Source organism: Chinchilla lanigera, unplaced genomic scaffold (assembly GCF_000276665.1).
Source record: "Chinchilla lanigera isolate Chin_1 unplaced genomic scaffold, ChiLan1.0 scaffold00054, whole genome shotgun sequence".
Classification (NCBI taxonomy): domain Eukaryota; kingdom Metazoa; phylum Chordata; class Mammalia; order Rodentia; family Chinchillidae; genus Chinchilla; species Chinchilla lanigera.
In genome coordinates, this window is record NW_004955455.1 from 7649899 (window position 1) to 7676935 (window position 27037).

The 27037-nt window shown below is 48.7% G+C and overlaps 1 protein-coding gene across 1 annotated transcript in view; it reads left to right on the forward strand.

Annotated features, from left to right (window-relative positions):
* Bcr (breakpoint cluster region) overlaps positions 1 to 27037 on the forward strand; it is a gene marked incomplete at its 5' end in the record, with an annotated part of 128593 nt that overhangs the window by 51105 nt on the left and 50451 nt on the right. The window contains 3 exon segments of the mRNA XM_005396371.2: positions 14746 to 14927; positions 21470 to 21574; positions 21974 to 22159. Coding sequence (XP_005396428.1) covers positions 14746 to 14927; positions 21470 to 21574; positions 21974 to 22159 — 473 coding nt within the window.

Here is a 27037-nt window from a genome sequence, read left to right on the forward strand (position 1 = left end):
CTTCCCCTTCTTCAGGGTGAATCTCTGGGATTTATGTTTCCCACAGATTATTTTGTAACGACCCTCATCAGGACATGCTTGCCTGGCTGGGTCAGCAGGTGGGTGAGTTTGAATCCTGAAGGACAGTTGTGCCTGTGGCGCAAAGCCCAGGCATGTGAATCCCTTCTCCCGGGGGAAGCAGGCTGTGAGCTGGCCTCTGTTCCCTAGCCTGGCTGACCAGGAAGTGACAGGTGGAGCCTTGACCAGGTTGTCATACCCGCGATGACAGCTGGGATTATCACCGTGTGTAGTAGTTCCCACAAGACGGTTTCAAGTTTCAGCTCAAGAGCTGAGTCTCCTGTCATCCGAACAAAAACGATCCTTGCTGGCTGGCTTTCAGGCTTGTTCTTCAGCTATTGGCAGAGACCTTTAGCTCATGTGGAAGTCTTTGGCTTGTGAACCTAAGGCCCTGGGGAGTGAGGAAACTGTTGCTCTATCCTGATTACTGATGTGAGAGAAAAATCTGGAAACACCTGAAACCTGGAAAATGGAAGCCAATGGCCTTTGAGGTGGGCCAGCTTTGGGTCACGGAGGTTGAAACTGTGAGCATTGGAGCCTGGTACAGCCTTCTTCCTGAGCCAGACAGATGTGATTGCTGTGCTGGGTCAGCTTCTGATCCTGCGGGGCCTGAGACCTGGCAGGTGCTATAGTTCAGTGTGGTTTAATGTGTTCCCCAAAGGTTCATGTTAGAAGCTTGGTCCTCTAGTATGGGTGATATTGAGCAGTGGTAAGACCTTCAGAGGTGGGAGCTAGTGGGAGTGGTTAGGTCACTAGGGGAGCTGGCCCTGTAAGGGACCGAGGTAGTTCTCATGGGACCCCCAAGTTAGATCCTGAGGATTGTTGGAAAGGAACGCTCCTGGCCCTCTTTTCTCTTACGCTCCTGCAGTGATGGCTTTCACCCAGATGTCATGCAGCCACAGTGGGCCTCACCAGAGTTCTTTAAGCTTTTAGCCTTCAAAACTGTGAGCCAAATAAACCCTTTTTTTTATAAAGTACCTGGCTTCATTTATAGCCATGGAAAAGCACTCATGTAGGCGCCATAGGCCCTGCTGACATGTGGGTCCTGCGGTATTTGCTGAAGTGCACGTTTACTTCATACAAAAGTAAAAGAGTAGTGCCACATGATTCCTGAAATCAAGCAAGAGATCATGTGGTTGTTGGTTGGAAAGGATCCAGATAGTGGTGATCTATATCGCAAGTTGGACCACATAAGTAACCAGGGCTTCTAGTAATTATGATAAGTGATGCTTCTGCTTCTAGACGCTTCCTCCCTCTGGCAGGGGAGTGGGGGCTGTTTGTCACCCCCAGGGTGTGTGGGTGGAGAGAGTCATTATCCCTTGTTTCATTGGTGGGAACACTGAGAGATGAAACAAGCTGGAGATGTCACCCTAGTAATGCGAGTTTGTTTGTTGTTCTCTCTTTTTAGGGGAATGATTGAAGAAACCCCAAATGTGTTGGGTGGTGGAAACTGGGAACAGAGGAAATTATATTTCCTTTAACAAATACCTGTACAAGTCAAGAATGGGAGAGTATCTGGCCACATGTATAATCAATGTGCACATTTGAGCCTAGACTTGAAGACTCTGCCACTCCTTTCTTCCTTGACCTGTTGACATCTGGTGCACCTTAAATTCTGGTGCCAGATATAGAACATCACCCTGCTACTGCAGTGCCCTGACCCTAGTTCATCCCCAGATGTCTGAAGTTGGAGATCCAGCCCAGGGTATATGCCAAGACCTGTGAGCCTCCAGGAGCTATCCTTGACCAGAAGATCTACTGTAAGACCTAGCTGTGGTGCTCAGGGGATGTTGCTGACACTCTACATGGACAGCGTGGCTGGCTGGAGTCCTGTCTCTATGAGCAGGTGGATAACTGGAAAGCACCTCCTCAGTGCTGGTGTCTCATCTCCACAGTGCCAACATGCATTAGTCTGCTAATGCAAACTAATAGAACAAAGAACCGTGAAGTCTATAGCTTGAACAATAGGAATTTACTGTCTCATAGTTTTGGAGGCAAAGTGTCTGAGGCTGAGGTGTTTGCAGATTGGTTTCTTCAGAGGATCGTGAGGAAGAATGATCCTTGGCTCATATGTCCACATGGTATTTTCCCTTATGCTAGCATATCTCCAAATTTGGGTGAGCATATCTCCCAACTTAGTGTCTTCATTTTAACTTGGTTTATAAAAACCCTGTCTTCTAATAAGTACTAGGGGCTAGGACTGCATATGAATTTTGGAGGAAACACAATTCAACCCATAATGCTACACTTTCCTTTTTTTTTTTTTTTTTTAATTTCAAAACCTAGCTGATCATTAGTAATTTTTAAATTGTGGTAAATTATGCAGGGGAGCTCAGTGGTAGTATGCACTCAACCGCTGTACCTCAAAAAATTATACCAAAGGATGTACAGCATCCTCAGAATTCAGTATCCTTGGGGTCCTGTAAGAAATCCCCTCAGAGGGATGACTTCTTCTCTTTGTGACTAGCTTATTTCATTTATCATAATGTCTTCCAGGTTTATCCATGTTGTAGCCTGTGTTAGACTTCCCTTTTTAAAAAGCTGAGTAATACATATCTTTGCATGTATGTATGACATTTTGGTTATCCATTCATCCACTAATGGATGCTTGGGTTGCTTCCACTGTTTGGCTTTATTGAGTGGGACTGCTCTGAACATGTGTGAACGTGCACCCTTTCCTCTCTTCAAGCTTCCTGCAGGGGTAGCAGTGCCTCATGGAAGTGGGGAAAGCGGGTGGTTCCTCCTGCCCTCCCAAGCCTGTCCAGTAAATATTTACCTGTGGCTGGGCCCGGGCCTGGATTTGTCGTAATGACCGCCAGATTCAGGGAGCTCCTCTCTCCCACTCTCCTTTCTCTCTTACCCTTCGGTTTCCTCCTTGGAGTGGAAAGGCAGGACCTGTAACTGGGCAGTGAGCACTGACTGGATCCTAGCCAAGCACCTTTGCCAGCGCCTAGAATCCCACCAATCTGATCAGATCACATTTTCCACCCTGCACCCATATCATGGCCCTAATCTTCGTGTGTGCACCACATGGTCTGGATTGAACCCAGGCCTCAGACATGTTAAGAACGCGCTGTACCCCTGAGCTACATTCCCTGCCATCCTTGAGAGCACTGCCTCTCTTTGCTGCCCCACATCTCCCTCCTTCTTCCTAGGGACTCTTCTGGTCAGTTCCATGCTGCCAAGTCTGTGCCTTTGGGGCTGGAAACTCAGCATCCACTTAAATCTTCATCAGCCAGGCCCAGTGGGAGTGACCATCCCAGAAGCTTCTGACCTCGCTCCACCTCTGCTGCCATACCCAGATGTGCTGCCAAAGTGTCGCTTACTCCCCGGTATTCCCCAGGACCTCCCCTTGTTTCAGACCCTTGTGGCCTCTGACACCTTCTAAATCATGTACTGAGGCCTTGCCTAGAGTCCCAGGCTCCCCACCAAATTAGTTCTTTCTGTCCCTCCTCTTACTCCCAGCATGTCCCCTTCGAGCTGCTGTGGTTTGCATCTGGGTGGAACGTCCCCCAAAGACAATTATTAAAGGCTTAGTCTTTAGTTTGGTGCTGTTGGAAAGAGGTAGAACCTTCAAGAGACGGGACTAAGTGATCACTGGGGCATGTTGAAGGGGATTTGGGGACTACAATGAAGAAGGTAAACTGGATCTTTAAAAGTTAGGATTTTTTTTAAAGATAGGCTGTTTCTCCAAGCTTCCTCATACTAAAATTGTAAATTCCCCCACCTCCAGTCTGCCCCCATTTTGCCACCGAGGAGAATTCATCACTCCCCACCCTTTGGGCCAAAGCTTGGCTAAATCTACATATTTCCTTGTGCCTTTTGCTTTTGTATAGTCAAGGGGGCCAGACTAATGGCCCTCTTGATTGGGCCGAACTATAAATAAATTCATTTTTCCATTTTCTTGGGCTTTTCTTTTACTTGGTGTGGGCAGGAGGGTAGACCCAGAAATACAGACATTTGGGGCTGAATTCAGGGCTAACCAAGCCCTGGCCCATAGCAGGACCACGGCCTCTTCCTCTTTCTCTGCTTGGTAGCCACCATGAAGTGGGCTTCTTCCACCATGCACTCCTGCATGATGTACTTAACGTGCCACCGAAAGCCCAAAACCATGAGGTCAATTGGTCATGGACTGAAACCTCTAAAGCTGTAAGCCAAAGCAAACCTTTCCTCTTTATAAGTTCATTGTGTTTGGTGTTTGTAACAGTCACAGGAAACACACCAGCCTCTTACCTAACATAAGCACCAGGAGGCCCAGCAGCTGTTTACTTGCAGCCTCTCTGCTGGTCTCTGCTGCTTGCAGGCTCAGTGGTGTTCTGTCTCACAGACCAGCCCCCTGTACAGTGTTTCTGAATCTTTCCCAGGAGCTGAGCCCTTTTGGTCCTCCAGCTCCCTGACACCTGTATGCAGGCCATGGGCTACGTCTGCGTTAGTGTTTTCTGGTTGCTATAACAAATTACCACAGAGCAAGAGACTTAAAACAACAGAAATTTAACTCTCAGTTGTGAAGGTGCAAGTCCAGAATCAAGTATCTGGAGGTTCTAAGGGAGGCTCCTTCCTTCCTCTTCAGTCTCTGTTGGCCCCAGATATTCCTTGGCAACATGATGCCAAATCTCTGTCTGTCTTCATGTGGCCTTTTCCTCTGTGCCTGTGACTTTGTCTCTTGAGTTTCTTTTAAAGATACTTACCACTGGGTTTAGGTCCATCAGTATGAGAACTGTGATATAATAAGAAGTATATTTGGTCTTGTCCTAGTTCACAGCAGAGCTTCTAAAACCTCAGTAATTTCCAGAGTAACAGGGGTGATAGGAGCATCTCCCTTTTGTTATTTGTAACAATCTCCTTTCAATTATCTCATACTAATGAAATGACTCTTGATGGGCCCCTAGATAGCTTCAGGATGGGGCTGGTTGCCAGAAGAACCAACCCTGTGATTAAAGGGTTTAACTTTCAGCCCCACCTCTGGGGGAGGCTGGAGATTGTATTACTCTTCAGTGGCCCATGAGTTAACTAGTTGTGCCTACCTAGTGGACCCTGCATAAAAAAATCTACAAAAGGGGATTCAAAGAGCTTGTAAATAACAGAGGTGATCCAAGCATGGTGCACCCAGGGAACATAGAGGCCCCGCATGCACGCATACACGTGTGCACACACTCACACTCAATACTGTGCCCTGTGTATCTCTCATTTGGCGGTTCCTGAGTTGCATCCTTTATAATAAACTGATAAATGTAAGTAAAAAGGCTCTCCTGAGGTCTGTGAGCTTTTCTAGTAAATTACGAAACCGAAGGAAAGAGTGGTAGAAACACACGCACATACACACGGAGCTTTATAACTGGTTGGTCAGAGAGTAACAGAGGCCCAGACACTGGATCGAAGTGGGGACAGGCAGCCATGCAGGACTGAACCTTCACCCCTGGGGTCTGACACCATCGTGAAGTAGTTAGTGTCAGAATGGAATTAAATTGTAGGAGACCTAATTGGTGTCCAGAAAGTCCAAGATTTGCTTAGTATAGAGGAAAACTCCACACATTTTATATATCTGATGTTGGGAGTATTCCGTGGGAGCGAAAATACACCATAGTAGTAGTAATGGCATAACCCAGGGGGAATCTCATCTTGAGTTCCTTAACATAATTACATCTGCAAAGACTTTTTCCAAATAAGGTCCCACTCACAGGTTTGGGATTAGGACATGGAATATACCCCCACTCCCCGTGTTGGGGATCAACACATACTAGGCAAGCATTGTATCACTGAGCTACCCCCTGGCCCCATGGACATGTTCTTTAGGGGGTTCACCATTCACTATACCCTCCTGCTTACCTTTTTGTTCCAGAGGAGGAGCCTGTGTCCGCCTCTGTCATGCCTTCCTTACATCTTCGCTGTGCAATTATTTCCTCAAGAATATGGGCCTAGCCGCCTCTCTTGGTGGCCTTGGCATGATTGCCTTGAGGTACATGTCATGTGGCTCAGGAAATTCTGCTGGCTCCCAAGAGCAGGTGTGGTACTATTGCACACCCAGCACCGTGCCTGGCAGGTGTTAGGGGCCCTATGCACCTTAGTTGAATAATAGGTACTCAGTAAGTACTTTGGTCTGAGGCTAAATGGTCAGGGACACCAAGAAATCTTTCAGAACCTGTTGTCATCAGAAGTTGAGGCTGGACCAAAGAACAATCATTATATCATCATCCCATGGCCAAGAGCCTTTTACCCTGGGGTTCCAGTCTCTGCCTGCCCCACCCTAGCACCTGGCAGTTCCAGCCCGAGGCTCAGAGGATCAGATTATCTTTCCTTTCTGGAAAGTCTGGGGACTTCAGGTCCAGGTGTATCCTTGGAGACTGAAGAATGTCCTTTGACAGTGTTCTGGGTCTTGATTGGGATATAGGAGCTTTTCTTGTCTGCCAACATAGGGGCTACATTCAGCTAGTAAAAGAAGATGCCCTATCCTTTTTTTTCCATGACAGTGTTTATTTTTTATTAGTACATGTTTGCAGTACATAATGATCACATTCCTCATGGGGAGTTGGCACGTGTATGAGGCAACCTGTCTGTAAAGCAAAAGTCACCAGCAAAGTTGGTCTTCTGGTGATTCATTCTCCAACCAGCTGTAACCCAGAGCCTGAGCGGATAGAGATAAGAAGGCAGGTTGTATGGATCAGCCTATCTCCTCCAAGAAAGCTCCTCCTTCAGAGAGACTAGGGCTGCCGAGAGAACAGAGGCCTTAGGCCCTTCTCAAGTAGCACCTCCCAGCTTGTGTGGGTGGTGGCAAGGGCTTGGCCAGCCTTAGAGTGTTCTGTGTAGCACATGCTGATTCATGACCATGGCTTTGCCCTGCCCTGGCAGCTGGGGCTTTCCATTGTCAGGTACTGACCTGGTGATGTCATCACTGAGGCTGTAGCGTGAGGGCTGATCCCTAGCCCCAGGATCCTGCGGTACTCTGTACCTCTCCTTCTGACAACAGGCTTCTCACCAGGTTATAGTGGCTGACAAGGTGGGAAACAGCTCTTACAAAGAATTTTGACTCACTTGGCATCCGTGCAAGAAAGAATAGCCACCAGCCTGGCAAGAGGAAAATAAAACCACCAAAACCAACCACATATCTCAGAACATACAGTGGCCACTTGTGGCACCAGGCAGTACTGATAGTTCATCTAGATGATGTTCTTGATTATGTTCCAGGTTCCCTGGTTAAGAGAGGAAACCAGGTGGGCATTTATTTATTCATTCATTCATTTATTCATTTTTGAGACAGTATCTCACTGTGTTACTCAGGTTGGTCTCAAATGCCTGGATTCAAGAGATTCTCCTGCCTCAGCACTGCTCACCTTCCAGGAGCTAGGACTACACCTGGCTGGTCCACTAAGCATTTTATTTTAATTAAGGTAAATTTTATGTAACATAAAATTAATCATTTTAAAGTGAGCGATTCAGTGACTTTTAATATACCCACAATGTTATATAGTCACCACTTTACATATTTAGGTCCAAAATTCATTACCACCCCAAAAGCAAAACCTCATACCCATCAAGTAGTAGTCACTGACTTCCTGTCTCTGTGAATTTACCTATTCTGGACATTTCATATAAGTACTAGAGTCGTAACCAACTTCTTTCAATAATATAATACTCTGTGTCATTCATGTTGTAGCTTATGTCAGAACCTCTTCGCTTTAAGGCTGCGTGGTAGTCCCTTGTAGGGACATGCCGGTATCTGTTCATCGCTTGATGGATATTTGAGACATTTGGCCGTTGTGTAGCTTCACATTTATTTATGTTTATTTTTGTGGTGCTGAGGATTGAGCCCTGGGCCTTGTGCATACAGGGCAAGTGCTCTGCTACTGAGCTGTACTCCTAACTCCTTGGCTGTTGTGAGCAGTGCTGCTGCAAACATTCCAGTGCAGGTTTTGTTTAAATACCTGTTTTTGGTTTTTTTGGGTTGTATAGCTAGGAGAGATCTTGCTGATTATCAGCACAGGCTTTTAGAAATACCTTCTCTTCAGAATGTGTTTGGAAAGTGACTGAGTGGGCAGGTCACTGCAGAGAATTATAATTTTACATTGCTTCAGCATCCTTTTTTTTTTTTTTAAAATCAGTAATCGAACTCAGGACCTTGCGCTTACCAAGCAGGCACTGTGTTGCTGAGCTATGTCCCTGGCCCTCAGCATCCATTTTTAGTGTAACTTGGACTCTCTTATCTCGGGAACAGGGTTCAGTCACCCTCAACAGTTCACAGTTCTCCACCTCCTCCCAGTTCCCCAGTGTGGTCCATCCAGATATCTGCCTTATACATCCGCCTCCTGGTGACCACTTCCCTGGGTGGTCATGGGGCAGCTAGATACAACCTGCTGGACTCGCCCCACTGAGCCCCACACCCTTGCATGGACTGTGTAGATATGCCATGGTGATTGCCTCTCTGTCCTGCTGTGACCTCCTGGAACTCGTGTCTGCTTTCTTTAAACTCACCTTTTAAAACTCGTATTGGAAACCTGCTTGGCAACTCCCTGGACCCAATAAAGTATTGGCCTGCAGGTCTTACTCTCGGCAGCATTCACGCTTGCACACCTTGTGCTCACACATCAGCTTCCGCTGCCCTTCTTTCCACACACTTCCTGACTGCTGTCTGTGGACTCCAGCCATGCTGTTTACCTCCCCAGGACCTGTAGCTAGCAAAAATTTTTATTTCCATCTTGTGTCTCTCCTAATCATTGAAGGGGTGCTCTCAGTCTTAGTGTATTCGGTACAGTCACACAGTTGTGCAACCATCACCTCAGTGTAATTTTAGAATGAATGAATGAATGAATGGATTGCTTGATTGATTGATTGACTTTAGTTTTTTGAGACAGAGCCTTACTATGTATTCCCGGCTGGCCTTGAACTCACTGTGTAGCCGAGTAGGCTTGAATCCACTGTAATCCTGCCTCAGCCTTCCAAGTGCTGGGATTACAGGAGAGTGCCAACACGCCCAGTTGTTGTTTTAGATGTACTTTAAGATTCTTAATTACAACAGTCACGCAGACAGACTTAAATGCAGTCAACCTGTACCTGATCCTTGCTCTGAATTTCCCTGTCTGAAAATTAAGTCTAGAAGTTCATGCCTACTAAGGTGGTTGTGCAGATTCACAGAGTGTGTGTGTGTATATTTTCAGCACCATGCAGACTCACAAGACATACCTGAAAGTGCTACAGGTATTCCCAGGCTGTAACAAGGTACTGCTGCAGAATAAAGGAGCTAGGTTCAGTACCCACCCTCAGAATCCACAACCTCTTCCTGAAGTGTAGATTGTTCTTGGTACACAAAGTTCTAGGAAGCAGCTCTAGGCAGTGGATCACCAAGGGGTCCAGAGCTGGCCCTAGATGTGGATTCTCTTTGCCCTTTGGTGAGGCCTAGATCTCTTCAGTCCTGGCCACAGTTTTCAAAGCCTCTCCTGGAGAGTTGATACCTACCTTCCAAAGGATGTGAGCAGCTGTCAATAAAAGCAGCCCTAGGGGCTGGGGATTTAGCTCAGCGGCACAGAGCCTGCTTGGCAAGCACAAGGTCATGAGTTCATTTCCTGGTACCTGGAGAAAAAAAAAAAAAAGCAGCCCTCACCTGCTGTGTGCCAGTCCAGAAGAGCCTCTGTGCATGGCTGCTCAGTTCTGCGTGCACTGCCTGGGAACTTGTGCTTCAGCTTTCTTTTTCTACTTTGACTGCTCTGGGTACCTTATGTGAGTGGAATCATACAGTATTTGTTCTGGCTTTCTCCCTTAACAGAAGAATGTCCTCAAGGTTCATCTGTGTTACAGCATGTGTCAGAGTTACCCTCCCCTCTTTTTGTACTGGAGATTGAACCTAAGGTTTTGCATATGCTTAGACAAGCTCTCTACCACTGAACAACACCCCCAATCCTTTTCAGGATTTTTTTTTTATTTTGAGACAGAATCTCACCTAGTATCCCAGGCTGGTCTTAAACTTACAATCTTCCTTACCTCAGCCTCCCAAGTAACTGGGATTACAAGGCATATGCCACCGTGTCCAACTCGACTTTCCTTTTTAAAGCCAAAAATACTCCATTGTATGCATATGCCACACTTCGTTTATCCATTCATGCCTTTATGGATCCTTGAGTTGCTTCCATATTTTAGCTATTGCGAATAATGTTATTAGGAACTCAAGTCCCTCTTCAAATCCCTGCTTTCAGTTCTGTAAGGTGTATACATAAGAGTGGAATTGCTGGATCAAATGGTAATTCTGTGTTTAAGTTTTTGAAGAATTTTTTAAAAACCACTGTGGTTCTTGAGATAAAAAAGATGTGACCTGAGCACCAGTGTGGGTTCACCAGGACCCAACTGGTCTTATCCCCACTTCTCCCCTTTGCATCGGAGAATCGATTTGCAGAGCCTTGAGATTGTGGCTGCTAAGCAACAAACTGTGGAAAGGCGACCTGCTAAACCCTTGGCTGGCTGTAGCCCTGGATTATAGCGCCTTGGGCTTTGACCAGCCTGCTCTCCTTCCTGCCCCTTACTGGGTGGGTTAGTGTTCACCTGATAGGAAGGACTTCATCTCCATCAGCCTCCCACCGAAAGCCTGCTGCTTTCCATGTTTGGGTTCAGTTTGGAGTGGAAGGTGCAGCTGATGTGACCCCCCCAGTTCCTTAGTCCTGCACAGAGAGATTTTCCCACTGAATATTTCTGGTGGAGCAGGGAGACAGATTGAGCCCCAGCTTTGGCTGTGGTCTTTGGGAGATTGAAGCTTTCAAAATCTCTCAATGGTGTGGTTTAATAATATGGTTTATAAAAAAAAAAAATTTAAAAAATATGGTTTATGCTCAAGAGGAGGGGGCCTTCGTATTGTTTGGGACCACTTTGTATAGTTTACAAGCCATGTGAGAAAGCAGACCATGTGTTGGTCAGAACAGGGACATTGGTGGGCTTTTTACCCACCCCACCTTACCCCATCACATTTGTACTGGGTGGGCTGGGGAGGTAAAAGGAAGGGTAGCAAGTGTGGATTAGAGGCACCTGGGTGGGCTGAGACGGTGGGCTGAAGCCCTCAGATGGAACACAGCAGGCATGAATGGGCCTCTGGAGATAGATAATTATACAGGTACTCATTTGAGATCTGGGCAGAGTAGGCACACACTGTTGGTTTTCAGTTCCTGGGGACTCTCATAATCACTCAGCAGTCTGGCTTTGAAGTGTGATCCCTTCAGTCTCACCTGGTGGGGGTGAAGTGCCCACATCAGTTGATGGGCCCACTTGACACTTGCTGGATACTTGATTCTCCGATCAGGTTTTAGCCCTGAGGTTGCTAAACCATCACATTATTTTACAAACATGGAATCTTGAAGTTCCTCTGGGGTGAGCCCAGGGACCTCAAGTGTGACTAAAGTTCTTACTGAGTTGCTTGTCTACAGGTGTTGATTTGACCTTGGGATGTGTCAGTGGTGACAAGGAAATCAGGGGCAGCACTCAGATACAAGGTTTGTGTGGGCTTCTTTAAAGATTTCACCAGGAAGCTGAGTGTGGTAGTACATCCCAGTAATGCCAGCACTGGGAGACTGAGGCTGGAGGATTGCAATTTCAAGTGCAACCTGGGCAGCTTAACAATTTAGCAAGTTGGGATTGTAGCTCAGTGCAGAAATCTTGGATTCAACCCCCAATCCTGGTTGGTGGGGGTGGAATTATCAGAAAAAAAGTAAAAGTATTTCAAGGTTCTTCGACTGTTTAGTGAACATTTGTGATTCTAGGCTACTTTAAAAGCCGGATGCAGAGAGGCAAGAGTGGGAAGGGGCGCACCAGCTGAGGAAGGTGTTGGAAAAGACTAGCCTGGTTGGAGGTGAGGGTAGTGGTAGGTCCTTCTCAGATGGTAACAGTGACAGTTTAGAGCTTACTGGGTCTTTATCACTTACCTAGTTCACATGCATGATTTTTTAAAAATTTATTTTTTGTGGTGCCAGGGATTGAATCCAGGGCTTTGCACATGCTAGGCAAGTGCTCTGCCACTGAGCTACAGCCCCAGACCTCACACACCTGATTTTAACATCAGAAAACTGAAACTTCAGTGGCCAGCCCTGTCTCACACAGAGAACTGGCAGCTGGGGTGGGGACCAGAACCTCACATCTGAGAAATTCATCACATGCCTCTGAAAACCACCCACTTGCCCTACGTGTAGGATGAGTCTTGAGTTAAGGAAACCATTTGGATTCCTCACCTGAAAGCAGAAACCCACACCCAAGGCCTGGGTAGCCTTTGGAAGAAGCTCCATGTGATGAGTAAGCTTTCAGTAGAAGCTACTGTAGTGTGTTACAGATTTGGAGTGAACATGAAGGCTGCTGTTTTGTTTTGTTTTGTTTTGTTTTGTTTTGTTTTGTTGTATTGTGTTGTGTGTTAATCTGTGATTCCCTGAAATAGAAGCTAAAGTCAAGCCCATTTTGGGGGTTAGGTATAGGGTTAGGCTTCTGCATTAACAGGGTTTTGCATATTTTCTGCAGCTTTCCCTGGAGATGCTGAGAGGAAGCTGACTTAGTCTTCATAAAATCTTGGGAGGAAGAGACAGAACTTGTCTTTGGTCTCACACTGTTCTGCTAGAAGGCAAAAGCCAAAAGCCATCAGAGTAGAGCATCAATAGTCAGGGTTGTAACCTTGGTACCCAGAGCACCCTGATGGCTAAGGAGACAAGAGTCCTTTGAACGGCTTTTTGGGGGGACTTGGTAGAAGCCCACCTTGTTCTTGTCTTGCTGCCCTGGCTACTATTTGCAACTTAGAACACACCACACCTCATGGTAGCATCCTCCTGTGGACACACATAGAAAGAGGCAGACCTTGGCCTGGCCTTTGTAGTCATCAGCTGTGTGCAGACACTTGGGACATACTGCAAGTCAGCACTGTGACAAATGCCGATCAGGAGGCCTAGTGGGTCTTGCCCTGGACATTGGCTGGAATCCTGGGAAGTCCTTACAGCCACAAGGCCCAGTGCCAGTGGTGGTCCAGAGCCACTGATGTGCCCCCAGAGTTTTGGGTTTGGAAGGCATGTATTGGGCCCAGCTGTGTTTATTTTCTAAGCTCCGCATATAATAGTGACATGTAGCCAGGGCTGGGGACACTTGTTAGAGAGCGATGACTCCTGCTGTGACACAGGTCTGAGAATGTGGGGGAGGCAGAGGTAAACATAGAAACTGGGACATTGACCTCCCTTGGGTACTCACAGCTGGAGGCAGCACTTAGCCTACAGTCCCTGCAGCCATACAGTTTCTTCTCAGCTGCCCTTGTGGAAATCCCTGTCAGGATTATTGGGTCAGCTGTTCCACAAGGCAGAGGGTGGCCCCGTGCTTACATGACCTGGATGTTTGGTGGCAGTTATGAATTCAACGATTTACCACCTGTAGTGGTGACCATCAGGCAGGGCTACTTGCATGGTCAGAATGAAATGTGCTCTTTGGGATGATTGCTTAGAAATCCTGCAGGCCACGAAGGTGCCCTTTGGAAAGAGTGGAAAACAGATCATCACGAGAGGCTGGGAATCTCCTGGGCCTTTGTGGGCTGATGGGTCTATAGTGAGGGGTCCCCTAGATTGGAAAACTGACTCTCAGTGGGGTATGGGGAGCTGCAGGTGGCCAAGGGCTTTGTCATTGAGCCTGGAAGGAGGGGTTCATTGTCTTCAGGTGTCTTCGGGAAGAATGTAACTAGACAGTTCCAAAGGGCAGGTAAACCCGTGTAGAATAAGCTACTCTGTTCTCATGGGTCACTTTGATTGGGGAAAAGGTGGTCTGGGAGTTCGGCGGGCTGACTGAGAGGTGGGCTGTGAGTCTGCTGAGGATGGGCTGCAGCCGTGGTTCTCTGGGCTGGGACTGGCAGGCTACAGGGGAATCACTGTTTGTGGTGGTCAGTGCTTGCACTCAGGCCAGCATACCAGCCTGTGGTCTCAGGCTAAGAAGCACCCATACATGGCCAGTGTTCCAGCCTTCTTGTGTGTTTCTGCCTCTCCCAGGTTCTCACACCTTACATGTCCCCAGGCCCTGGCTGCTATTCACAGTCATCTGGAGATCCTCAAAAATGCAATGTAGCTTGGCCTAGCACAGACTCGCTGAATCCAAAGCTGTAGGGGTGACCTGGGCCCTGGTGACTCAAAGAGCTTCTAGGAGATTCTAGCAAGTGGCCCAGGCTGAGAACCATTGGGCTGCCCAGTCTTGTGTGTGGCACTGTACTGCCTGCTACACTGACCCACAGTGTGTCTCAGGTGTCTACATATAGCCACTGACCACAAAGGCCAGTGCCTCTCTGTTACATATCCACAGGAGGACCCACCAAGAAGCTTTGTTCAGATTGCAAGTAGTAGCCAGGATGGGGAGACCCCCAAGAGCAGATGGGGCGCCTGCTGAATTTCCCAACAGTCTGTACCAGTGACCCTGGTCTTCTTCATCACATCCCCACAAACAGGTATAGAAGGACCATTCCTGACAGCAAGCAATTGAAAACCCATTCTTGTATTGTCTGGGGAGTGAGCTGCACTGGATTCTTTCCTCACCCTTGTGAGGTCTTTGAGCAGTCTGTTGTGAAGATGGTGTCAGCCTGTCCGATGTCCCTGTGAGACAGAGACAGTACTAGCCTGGGTGCTTTCTTGGACAAGTGGAGTGTGGGTGCTTCTGAACAGACAGCTCCCAGCGCTCTTTCCTATCTCTGATAACAGGCTGCTTCTTTACACACAGATGCCTCGTTTGGAACACCACCTGGATACAGCTGCGCCGCAGACCGGGCTGAAGAGCAGCGCCGGCACCAAGATGGGCTGCCATATATCGATGACTCACCCTCCTCCTCCCCCCACCTCAGCAGCAAGAGCAGGGGCAGCCGGGATGCTCTGGCCTCAGGAGCCCTGGAGCCGACCAAAGCAGTGAGTCCCTAAGATGCACCTGTCCCGTGTGGATCAGGTGTGAAATGGAGGTGGGGAGGTGGATCAGCTGGGCTCTGGGCCAGCTTTTGTCTTCCTGGAGGCGCTCGGAAGTGCAGCCAGTTGTTCAGGGGCATAAGCACAGGGGTGATAGAGTTGCCAGGGGTTTGGTTTGAAAGTTGGACAAATTTCCAAAAACTCCGTCCTCATCCCTGCATCTGGTAAAAGGAGAGTCTGCTAGATGCCTTTATCAAAGAGTCTGTGAGACACTTTTTAAGCTGATCCTGAAGGAGGCAGGCACCTTCTGGTCTTGAAGCTGAGGATACTCATGCCAGAGGCCACCACCTGTGTACTTCCATGGTGGCCCCAGCCATGGTGCTGTGCTGGGCCAGTTTCTGGGCCTCTGATACTGTTCTCTAGAAAGTCTGCTTGCTCCTTTTTTAACAGAGGAGGTCCTAATGATGGCACCATCTGTTTGATCAGGATCTTTCTCATGAGTTCTCACTTAACCCTCATTATGATCCTGTGGAATTGGCATTGCTGTCACCTCCACGTTGCTGTTGTGGAACTGAGGTCCAGAGGTGGCTTCCCCAAAGTCTTGTGGCTAATGAGTAGTGGAACATTTAATAGATGCTCTGCCATGCATTCCAGTTGGGGCCCCCATGGGGGACATAGCCCAAGAGCAGCTGCATGCTGGGCAGCGTGTTGTAGCAGAGGCAGTGGGTCTACTCAGGCCTTGGAGTGTTATGATGCTCTCAGTGGTGCATGGCAGGGGGCAAGGGATGGAGGGTGTTCCCTTAGTGCTTTGGGGGTCCAAAAGTGTTCTTCCTGCCTTTAGGGCAAGGGCATCTTCCTTTGACCTCTTGGGTTCCTTTCTTCCTGGGTTAAGAAGATTGACACTGCCTCAAAGCAGTTGCTCCTTTTTGTCTTTTTGGCCTTTTTTGTCTTTCTGGTCTCTTTTTGGCCTCTGATAAACCATAGCTTCCCCCTTCTGCTTAGTTTCTTTCTGGAAGGGTCTCATCCTGGGTTTAAAAACAAGAATCAGAGAGGGGCGAGACGTAGCTCAGTGGCAGAGCATAAGTTTAGCATGCATGAGACCCTGGGTTCAACCCTAGCACCACATTTTAAAAAAAAGAAGAGAAGGATGTGCTTTTCCCAGTGCTGTGAAGTGCTCTCTTCACTGCTCGTGCTTCTCTCTGGGGCCTGACACCGTAGCTACAGGACTGCTTCCTATTTGTGCTGTTTGATTTCTCACTGTCTCAGTGCTGGGCGGGATTCTCAATATGAAACATGATAGGAGAGGAAGCCAGAGTGTATTGCATGCCTGGCCTGTGCCGCACACATGTGCTGCTATCTTGTACTGCTGCTTGTCCCGTGTCTGGTATCACCATTCCACACATTAGAAACCCAATTTCGGAGAGGCAAAGACACTTGTCCAAGATCCCATAGGTATGAGGTTTGAAACCTTCCTGAATCCTCTGTGAAAACTCTTGCCTTAAAGGGTCTTGCTTTTTATGCACATCCTTTTGTTGCTTCATAAGTGTAATTTGGACCCCAAGAAGGACCCTTACAGCCCTCAACAGATAGGGTAAGTCCTGAACTTGGGACAGTAATCCCAGAGCTGTCGTCACCAGGCCAGTCTTTGGTGTACTTTCTGAATCTTCAGGAAACTGATTGCCCTCTCTGGCTTTGTGCAACTTGCCCTCCCACCCTACCAGGCTCCTCAGAATGGAATGTGGTCCTCACTTTTTGGCCCCCAGTTCAGGGGCTCACATTCTGGTCCCCCGCTTAATCCTCACTTCCTCATCCCCCTCAGGAGTCCATAGATACATTTCTCATGTTGCATGATTGGCAGGAGGTTGTACATCTGTGCTTGACAGCTCTGGAGTCTCTAGTCACAAGCATTTTACCTACCCCAGGACAGGTGGCAGGAGTTGCCTGGATGAGGAGGGCATTTGAGTAGAGGATTGTGTGCCCTTCGCAGTGTTTGAAGTCCTAGGGGTAGGTGTCACTGCCCTAGAGACAGGCATGGCTTTGGCTACCTGGTTTCTCTGCCACCTATACAATACTTTTTATTTTCTGGTACTGAGAATTGAACCCAGGAACACTCTACCACTGAATTATATCCCCAGCCCTTTTTTAACTATGAGATAGGGTCTCACTAAGTTACCCAGGTTGGACTCAAACTTGGCAGTCCTCCCTCAGTGCTGGGATTGCAGATGTGTGCCACCATACCCAGCTTCTTCACTTCTAATGTTTGGTTTGTAGAAGCCATGGTTGTCGCTTCCTCTAATCACTAGAGAACATGGTGGTCTGAGGCCAGGAACAAGGGGCATTTTCATTTGTCTTCTGCCCTGTCCCCTGTAGGCTAGGGCTCTTCCCCACCCCAACTTCTCATTTTTCCCCCGCTGCCTTTTGGGCTCTGGGACCTTTCTGGGAAGTCTCCGGCAACATAGAAGCTCAGTGGATTCTGAGTCAGATCTTCTCCGTGAGCATCGGCCCTGGGTTAGGTAAGGATTACACTGAACCCAGGCACCCGTTTGCCCAGGGAATACCCAGAAGATTCAGACAGTGAGTTAGCGGGGAGGCTATATGCTAGTGGAGCCTACTGTGCATGCAAGGTCTCCCCGTCTGGAAGTTGGTCCACTCAAGGGTTTACTAAAATAGGTTCCCTGGCACCTAACCCTGCACAGAACCCAGTTTCGTGCCCTCTGCTTGTGAATGCACAGCCCTGCTAAGAGCAGAAGAACATTCTTTGTCCAGCTGGTCTGCCTGCTAGCTGCAGACTTTCAACTGGGAGCGCCCTGTCCCCACAGAGCCAGGGTTTTGCACCCTTAATCACCTTCTGGTCACTGAGATGCAATTCCGAACACCCACTACTTAAAGGAGGAAAGGTTTATTTTGGCTCACCGTTTGTAGAGGTTTCAGTGCATAGTCTGCTGGCTCCAAGGCAGAGCAGCATCGAGGAGAAAGAGCTCGTGGTATGGTGGTGAGAAGCGCAGAGAGATCAAGGGAGGTGGGAGGGAGATTGACCCTTCCAGGTGATGCACATAGTTACCCACTTCCTCCAACCAGGCTTTACCTCCCAGGGTCATACTTAGCTATAAACTCATCAGTCGACTAATCCATAGTCTGACCTCCCAAAAGCCCCACCTGTGAGCACATGAGGTTTTGGGAAAACATCCAGATATAAAGCATAACATGCGCCAAGCATCAGTGGTCTCCACTAGACGTGTAGGGACTAAGGGAGGGATATAGGGAGCTCCATGCACTCTAGCCTTAGGCTCACCTGTGGGCCTCGCAGCTAGCTGGCTGACAGGCGGTGGTTTTAACCACCATGACCCCTCTGCCAGCTTTTCCCACCTTGCTGTCATGATCCCAGTTCATTTTTTGCTTTGTTCTGACCTCAAGTTGGGGGGTGCTTTCCTTCCATCTTGCTGCCTTTTTCCAGCTGCCCTTTTCCTCCAGCTTCTGCCCCATTGCCGCTTCTCTGCCTGCTGGCCCCAACTGCATTCAGGCATCCTTTAGCAGAACTGGCACGTGTGAAGCTGAAATTATAAATAGCTCTGGTGCCAGCCCTGCCCTTTGCTCTCTTTTTTCTGGTCTTTCCCTCTCCGTCCTCTTGTCTGTGAGTTGGAGTTGGCTGATTTCCGAGCTGTCCCTGTCTGATGCTGGTAGCACCGTTCAGGGTCCCAGTGGAAGATTGTCGGTCTAAGGAGCAGTGCCCTCATCCTGTGTCCTCTCTCCACCCCAGCACCTTCCCTGGTCTGGATGTTCCCTTGAGCGGCCCCACCCTTTGGAACAGGAAGAACTGGACTTGGCACCATCCTGCCTGCACTGTTTTTCCTCCCAGCTTTCCAAACCATGTGGGTGGAATGAGGCACAGCGCCTCCGCCCAGGCAGGCACCAGCATCTTATGCTGGGTGGAGCCATCATGGGTTACTGCTCTACTGGCCTCCCAGGGCCTCACCATTCCCCCTGGAGCTCACAGTAGCGAAACTGTTCTCCAGACACAAGCAGGGCTGGGTAGGTGGGTGGGCAATTGCTACTGCTAGAGAATCTGCTGTTCCCTTCATCTCTTCTCTTGCATGGATGGGAGCAGCATTCAGACACGGTGAGGGATATGTGCAGGAGCAGCTGCAGGCTGCTTTCCAAAGACCCTGCTCTTTACAGTAGGCTGAGGGGGGTGTCAGGCTCTCCAGCTCTGCCCATCTGTGCACCTGAGGCAGTGGCCTTGCTGAACTGTTGTAGCATTTCAGCTTAGTTGTCTTCAGATGAGGGTTTGGAGGCCCTGCAGGAGGTCTCAGAGCTTCATAAAGATGCAGCCAAAACTAGGACCTAGTCAGGTCTTTGAAATCTAGTCATTACTTGGATTATGAAATAAATCTAAGTCAAATACTGTTGAGTTCCAAACACTGTGGGGACCACATGGGTGAGACCTGGGTATTGTTTCCCTACAGTCATAGCTGCCCCTACACAAGTGCAAGTGGAGCCTGCCATATTTGCGCACATGCACGCGCGCGCGCACACACACACACACACACACACTTGGGTGATCATAGGTCATGCATATATGCACATGCAGGCATACACACACAATTCCCAGTGCAAAACAGTGGCCCAGGAAGACTTTATATATAGTTGCAGTGGATAGTGAAGATGTGTTATAAGCCCCAGGGACCCTGATGGAACATAGAAATTGGACTCCCCTCACCCAGTCTGCACCCAGGTGACACAGGTTCAGGGTTGGAAGGGCATTTGTCTGAGACCACAGGTTTCAGTGGGGCAGGGAGGCTCTGCAGCACTGCCTGCCCTGACACCTGTCTCTAGGCTCTTCTTGCTTGGTCCACTGTCTCTGTCAAAGTGTCTTCTTTCCCTAGGACCCAGGAAGTGGAAAAGGATAGTAGGGTTTGGGTGCAGGGGGCCCACACTGGGGCCCTGGCTCCAGACTTGAAAGACAAGATGAAGCCGGAGATCACCTCATCTGGTACATCTTCAGCATCATATCTGCACCCACGCCCCCGCTCCCCCCGTGCGTGGTTCTCATTGCAGGGATGATTTGGTCCCCACCATACGTGGCAGCTTCTAGAGACCTTTATGACTTTCACCACTGGGAGGTGGAAGCCAGGGATTCTATACATTACCCTTCATGGCACAGGACTACCCTGAAGCCCCAAAGAGAAGCCTACAGCCCCAGATATTAGCAGTTCCTAGGGTGAGGATCCTGTCCAAATCAGTAACTTCTTCTGAATGGGTCAGGAAAGAAGCAAAAGAAAGGTTCCACGCTCTGGGGACTCATAGGATGGAGTTGTTTCAGGTTTAACCTTGGGCTGGAAAACTGGCAAAAAACTGACAGGGCTGTTTTGTCGTCTTCCATGGATGCAAGGCCCCTCCCCACACTGAAATCTCCCACTAACTACAGGTGGGACCCTTTGGCCCATAGCTGGGCATAGGGTAGTGCCATGGGCACAGGCAACCTCTGACACTGCCCATGGCCAGGGAGCAAAGCAGGCAGTGGGCAGGAAATCAACTGAGAGGCTCCTTTCATTCTGTTTTGTTGTTGCCTTTGGCATCACCATCTCTATTGGTTTGCTAGGGCTGCCGTAACAAAGCACCACCAGCTGGATGGCTTAAACAATAGAAATTTTTACTTTGTCACAGCATTGGAGGCCAGACGCCCAAGATCAAGAAGTCAACAGGGTTAGTTTCTTCTAAGGCTTCTTTCCTGGGCTATCAGATGGCTTGATAAGGCTGTTCCCTGGGTCTTTGCATGTCTTCTCGGCACAGCTGTGTCCGAGGAGAAGAGCAGTCACAGGAAGGAGGACTTTGCCATAGTCCATTTACAAGAGGGATCCTGCCAACCACTTCAAAGTCTAGAAAGCAGGGTTAGCTACAAAGACCTTGAACTTGGAAGACAGGGCTCCACATGGGCAAGTGACAGCAGACCCCAGCTCTAGCCCTTGTGGCCAGGAAGGAGGATATATAGAGGAAGGCATTGCTACCCAGGGTCCAAGGATCAGGCAGCAGTGGCAGAATCCAGGCAAGGAAGGCATCAGAGAGGAGTGGTAGGTGGCATGCTTGTGCTGTGGCAGGTATGGGGGTAGCTGTGCAGTGGGCTCTGGTGCCCCCTCAATTCAGCCTCTGTTGGGGCTGCTCTTGGGCTTTCTACCAGCTGTACCCACCTGAGGTCAGAGCTTTGTCTTTTCCTTCCTTAACGAGGCTAAGCTGGCTACTCCCTGGTCTCAGGCACTGGACATGGATGGATGGAGGGAGGAAGAAGGCCTTGCAGCCATCCCAGCACCAAGCTTCCCATTTCCCAGTGAAGCCCTCAGCTTTGTTGAATGACTTTCTAGATACTTCATTTACCATGGCTGACTGAGTACGTGCCAAGCCTCCCTTGCTTCCCTTCTACTTCCAGGTAGAATCTTCTCCAGGGCTTAGTCCAAAGGTTGACATGCTGTCTTCCTCCCCAAGGGAGCTAATGCAAGCATCCTACTCCACTACCTCTGCCCCCCAGGCTGACGTCCATCTGTCTCGTTCTGCAGAGTGAACTGGACTTGGAAAAAGGCCTGGAGATGAGAAAATGGGTCCTGTCTGGAATCCTGGCCAGTGAGGAAACTTACCTGAGCCACCTGGAGGCACTGCTGCTGGTGAGGATGAGGAGGGAGGGGGCTGAGCAGGGCCTTCACCCCAAAGGGGATCTGTCTGCTTCCCAGGTCAGCTTGGGAACCTGGGGGCATCCACCCTGTGGGAGGGTCAGAACAGTCCACCTCTGTAGAAATAGGACCTCCCTAAGGGACAGGGGATTCTTGTGGAAGACTTACTTGCTAACTTTTAATTTTTGCTGGGATTTAAAAATAAAAGGACTGGGGATGTCCCTCATTGGTAGAGTGCTTGCCTAGCTTGCCCAGGGTCCTGGGCTCAGTCCTAGCACCAAAAAAAGAAAACAGAGGCATATATGTCACATAACCATGGCGTTCTGCCGTCATGGCACACACCTGACAAAGGGTACGCCCTCTCACCTATGCCACCCACATGTCCTTTTCCAGCCCATGAAACCTTTGAAGGCCGCTGCTACCACTTCTCAGCCTGTGCTGACCAGCCAGCAGATTGAGACCATCTTCTTCAAAGTGCCTGAACTCTATGAGATTCACAAGGAGTTCTACGACGGGCTCTTCCCCCGGGTGCAGCAGTGGAGTCACCAGCAAAGGGTGGGCGATCTCTTCCAGAAGCTGGTACGTGTCTTGAAGCATGCTGAGAACTTGGGGCTGTGGGGTGGCTGGGCAGGGACCAGGCCTGTCCTCCATCCTGTGGGGGTGTGCCCACAGGGACATAGTAAGAGTATGAGCCTGTGTGTGTCTCAGTAGAGGGCAAGGGCAGGTTGGAGAGAGAGACAAAGCAAGGGAAGCATTTGAACCCCAGCTGGAATCTAGTGAACAGCATGTCCTTTCTTTTCTGGCTCCATTCAGTTTTGCTCTGAGTTCCCAGTCACTAGCTGGCCCAGTTGCCCCTTTGAGGGCCCCTGGGAGTAACCTAGGGGTTATAAGGATCTGTGTACATTACATGCAAATACTATGTGCAGTATTACATGCAAATATTGCATGCAAATGCCCTTTAGGTAAGAGACTAGAGCATCCATGGCTTTTAGTATCCCTGTGGAGTGGGGGGACACAGTCCCCCGTGGTTACTGAGGGACAACTGGGCTTTATTTCATTTTTGCAGTTATGTAGATTAAAGTCCCTTGAATCTGTTGGAGAATTTTTGTTGTGAGGAAAAGAGAGTTGGGCATTAAAAATTAAGGTATTTGGAAAAATGCCCACAGGATCTAAAAGACCCAGAGAAAAATGATAAACAGGGGACATCTGTGCAGCCCTCAGCTGCTCAGGTAGCTATTCCCAGAGTCCGCAGCCATGTTTAATCTAGGATGTCACCTTCACAGTGACATCCTTGTGCCTTGCAAGAATCAGGACACATCCTGTGACAGGGTGGAGAAATGCAAGAGCGGGTTGGTGGGTACCTCCACCAGGGACCATGGAGCAGAGGACAGCCTTGTACTGTGAGGATGTCTGGTTCTTACAGAACTGGACTCTGCTCTGACATAGATGGGGTGAAAGGTGTGGCGTCATCTTACCTCTACAGAGGTAGCTGTCTAAGGCGGGTAGTCTTCACAGCGGTATAGCAAGAAGATGGGGAAGAGGGATAGGTCACTTTGAAAAAGAAGAAAGTATGCATTTTCTTGCTTTGGGAACCATAAAACCAAGAACAATGTTAGATGACAGAATAAGGGTTTCTTAAATGGCTTGGTGGGACAAAACTGACCAGAAATCTATCCAGTAGGGTGACTGTGGGATCTTTATTCATGTCCCCAGAGGGGATAGCCAGGAAAGCGGGCCAGAGGCCTCTCTGGCCAGCCACTGACCCCTGCAGCCAAGAGGACTCAAGGATGCTGCCTGTAAGAGTCACATTCAGATAAAAGGGTGAAAGACCAGCTGTTCCTTTTCTTTTTTTCCTAGGGTGAGCAATCAAGTCCAGGGCCTTACTCCTAGCCCTTATACCTGATATTGGCCAGGATATGCCAGGATACGACAGGATAGTTAGTAGGTCTGGGTGCACACTTACACACAGGTGAGGTAGAACTTTTCCAGAAGGAAACGGAAGGAGCCCCTGGGGAAAAGGAGCCAAGTCTCTGGCAGGGGCTATGGGATCATCATTTGTGGTCCAGACTGAGGTTCTGTGATGTGTGAAAAGACCCATTTCTAAGTCTAAAGTAGGGAACCAAGAAGAGATTGCAGGATGGGGCTCTAAGTGTAAGAATTGACCACAAAGACCCTCCCTGTCTTGGTAGAGCTACTAGAAGGCAGATGCCAGGCAGGCTGTGTGACCCGTGTCTACCTCTGAAGATTTCTGATCGTTTACTCTGGGGTTGCCCAGGCCTCCGTGCACATACGCTTTCTCTGGAACGTGCTCCTTCCCAAGGGAAACAAATGCTTCAGTGGAAGGGGTGACCCAAGTCTGCGTTCCTTTGTGCATACAGAAGCCCATGTTACTGACAAGCTGGGCAACAGCCCCAGCCTTCCTGGGCCCATCCGTACACCTTAATGCCAAATTTGGCCTCACGAGCACTCCAAGGTGTGGCTTTCCTTTCATCAGTCCCCTCCCTCTGCTTCCTGGGACTGCAAACACTGGACTGTAGGCTGGACCCAGGGCCTGAGGGACAGAAGAGATCCAGATTCTCACATCTTGAGACTCCTTTCTCCACAGTCAGAGTACAAGAGGCTGTAGGTTGATGTGGGTATCCCCCGTCTTTGAAACCCTCCCCCAGCTTTGGTTTTCTCTTGTGATGTGTCAGCAGTTTTAAACCCAGTGGATTGGACTCAACCAGTAGCCTATCAGAAAAAATGGAGTTTCATGTTTTGGGGGAAAAAAACCACAAGCAGCACTTTCCCTAGGATAACATTCCAAAATCACTTGGAAACTTTTTAAATTTTAATAACCTGCTGAACACTAGAACTTAAGTTGGAAAGTTAAGTTCCTCTGGCTTCCCTGGGGTCCATGATGCTTCATGCATCAGGTGCTGTAACAGGAAGAGTGGGAAGAGGGGCTGTAGGTGGAAGTCATTCTCCAGCTACTGTGGGCGGGATGATCATGTGACTTCTACTTGGGCTGAGTGCTGGGGACTCCCAAGCACAGACAGACAGCCTAGCACCACTCCATCAGGTGCCCTACCTGGGAGAGTCTAGGGTTCAAGGTGTTCGCCGTCCTCTAACCCCAGCTTTGGAGCCTCTCCTTGAGCACAGGGCCTTACGCACCACATCTGATACACAGAAGGCTTGACAAACGCTGCCTTTACCATCCTGTCCTGTGGGGCTGTACCAGTTCATTTCCACCATGCATGATACTGTTCCTAGGAGAAATTTTATCAGCTTTATTTCGTTGTTGTTGTTTTCTAATCAATGTAGACTTATGGAAGAATTTCAAGGATAGTACAAAGAACTCTGTCTTCTTCACTCACATACACTGATTGAAACATTTTGCCACATTTATATCTTTTATGCATGCTTTCATGCACACACACATGCATGTACATACAGAAGTACACACTTTTTTTCCCTTTATTGTTTGAGTAATTTGCAGACATCTCCCCTTTTGCCCTTAAATACTTCATTATGTTTTTGCTAAGAGCAAGGACATTCTGTTCTCTAACCCACAGTACAATTTGTCACATTGAGGAGATTTCACATCGATGTGACATTGTTACTTAATATGCTATCCCTATGCAAATTTCCCCCAAGTTAGTGATTATGTTCTTTCTAGCCATTTTTGGTCTCTGATTCAGGATCCAGTCCAGGGTCATGTCATGTACTTGGTTGTCACATCTCTTTAGGTTTCTTCTAGCTCTACCAGTTCCTTGGACTTGGTTCATCTGTGGCTGACATTTTTTAAAAGGGACAGACCAGTTTGGTGTCAGATGTTTCCTCAGGAATAGATTTAGGTTCTGTGTTTCTGGGGAAGAATAGTGCACAGCAGTGGGTCTGTCTTTCTCAGTGCTTCATGTCTAGAGGTGCAGGATCTGCTTTGTGGCTCCACCAGTGTAGTTCAGGTTGCTAGTTAGCTAAAAATGTTGAAATGAATTGCTCAGACTTCTCACACCTGGAAAGGTGAGCTCTTTGGGCAGGAAGAAGTCACAAAAGGGATCCTCTTCCCAAGACCTCTCCAGACTCTGTTTAGGCATCTCCTCTTCCAAGGGTTGTCCTGATCCTGCCCATGTTCTCTAAAGCAGGGTACTATTCTCAATCCTTGCCGCACTTCAACCATCTGCCATTTTTTATATGTGTCTGCTCATTTATTTGTCTTGTGCTATCCTGTTAGAGTACCACCTGCAGAGCATGGTCTTGTGTCTGATTATTTGTGGCTATGGGGATAGGGCCTCAAGCAAGGCCTTAGTTTTGGTGAAAGGTATTCAAAGGGAGGGAGAAGGGAAAGAAGGAAACACTCTAGATCTTGTCATTGTGCCAGTGAGGATGAACCTGGAATTCAAGGATGCAACAACGTCTCTGGGTTGGCCAGTGTGGGGGGATCTGAGCAGGACGTCATCTTTCAGCCACTGCTGTTTACTCAAACACCCTGTAGTTCTCTGTGTGCCCCTTACCAGGAAGTGCAGCTGGAAGATCAGGCCTGACTTCCCCATTGGCCCTGGGTAACCCAGTGTCTGGGATTGTTGTCCATAGAAACATAAAATTCAATATAAATGCAAATGCATGTGGAAATTAAATTTAGGTTCAGCACAGGAATAGCAAATGCCTCTGACTTCCAGCTCCCAGTTAACTGCAATGGGAAACTGTAGCTTGGCCAATGGGTCTCCGTTTAATCTTACAGGCCTGGATTTGCTAATGGTGAAGACTGGTTTCTTCCTTACTGACTCAAAGTGAGGTGAAGCGCAGGTAATGGCGGTGCTGTGCACAGCTACCTATGGAAGTTGAGGCTCAGTTGAGTATGTGTTTGAGCAAGAGACTCGGTGAGGAGACACTGTCTTAGTACCTTTGGTTTACTAAAGGACAATAAAATGCCTCTTCCCTCATAGCTGGCAGGTTTCCTGCCTGCCATCTGTGCAGCGTGCCATCTGGGCACCCCTGCCAGATCTAGTACAGGCTAGACTCTGGGCAGCAGCAGCTTCTATTCATGGACAGCCCGATGAAGTATTCCATACCTTTCTGAGGGAATGAGAAATGAGCAGAACACCACGGCCCCAGGGACCACTGACCTCCATGTCCATGTTGGCCTCGCAGCCAGAAAGAGAAGGCGCCTCTTAATCTCATCTGTATTGAGATCAAGCTTGTTCTGATTCACTTACCAACTTACTACCTCAAACTTCAGCGAGTACCTTTTAAGCAAGTGGGGTGGGAGGAATAAGCAGCTCTGGAAGGGAGCCATTACCTGCCTGTGTCTGAGTCACTCTTCAACATGTCATTTTGGGAGAGAGATGCATGTTCAGTGCGTGGGGAAGGGAAGCAGGTGGGAGTGAGTGGCACGGAAGAGCTGAGGTCCCTGCAGCCCGCGTACTGTCTGCTGTACCTGGAGTTCCTCTGGAGCTGTGCACAGGAGCTCAGGCCTCG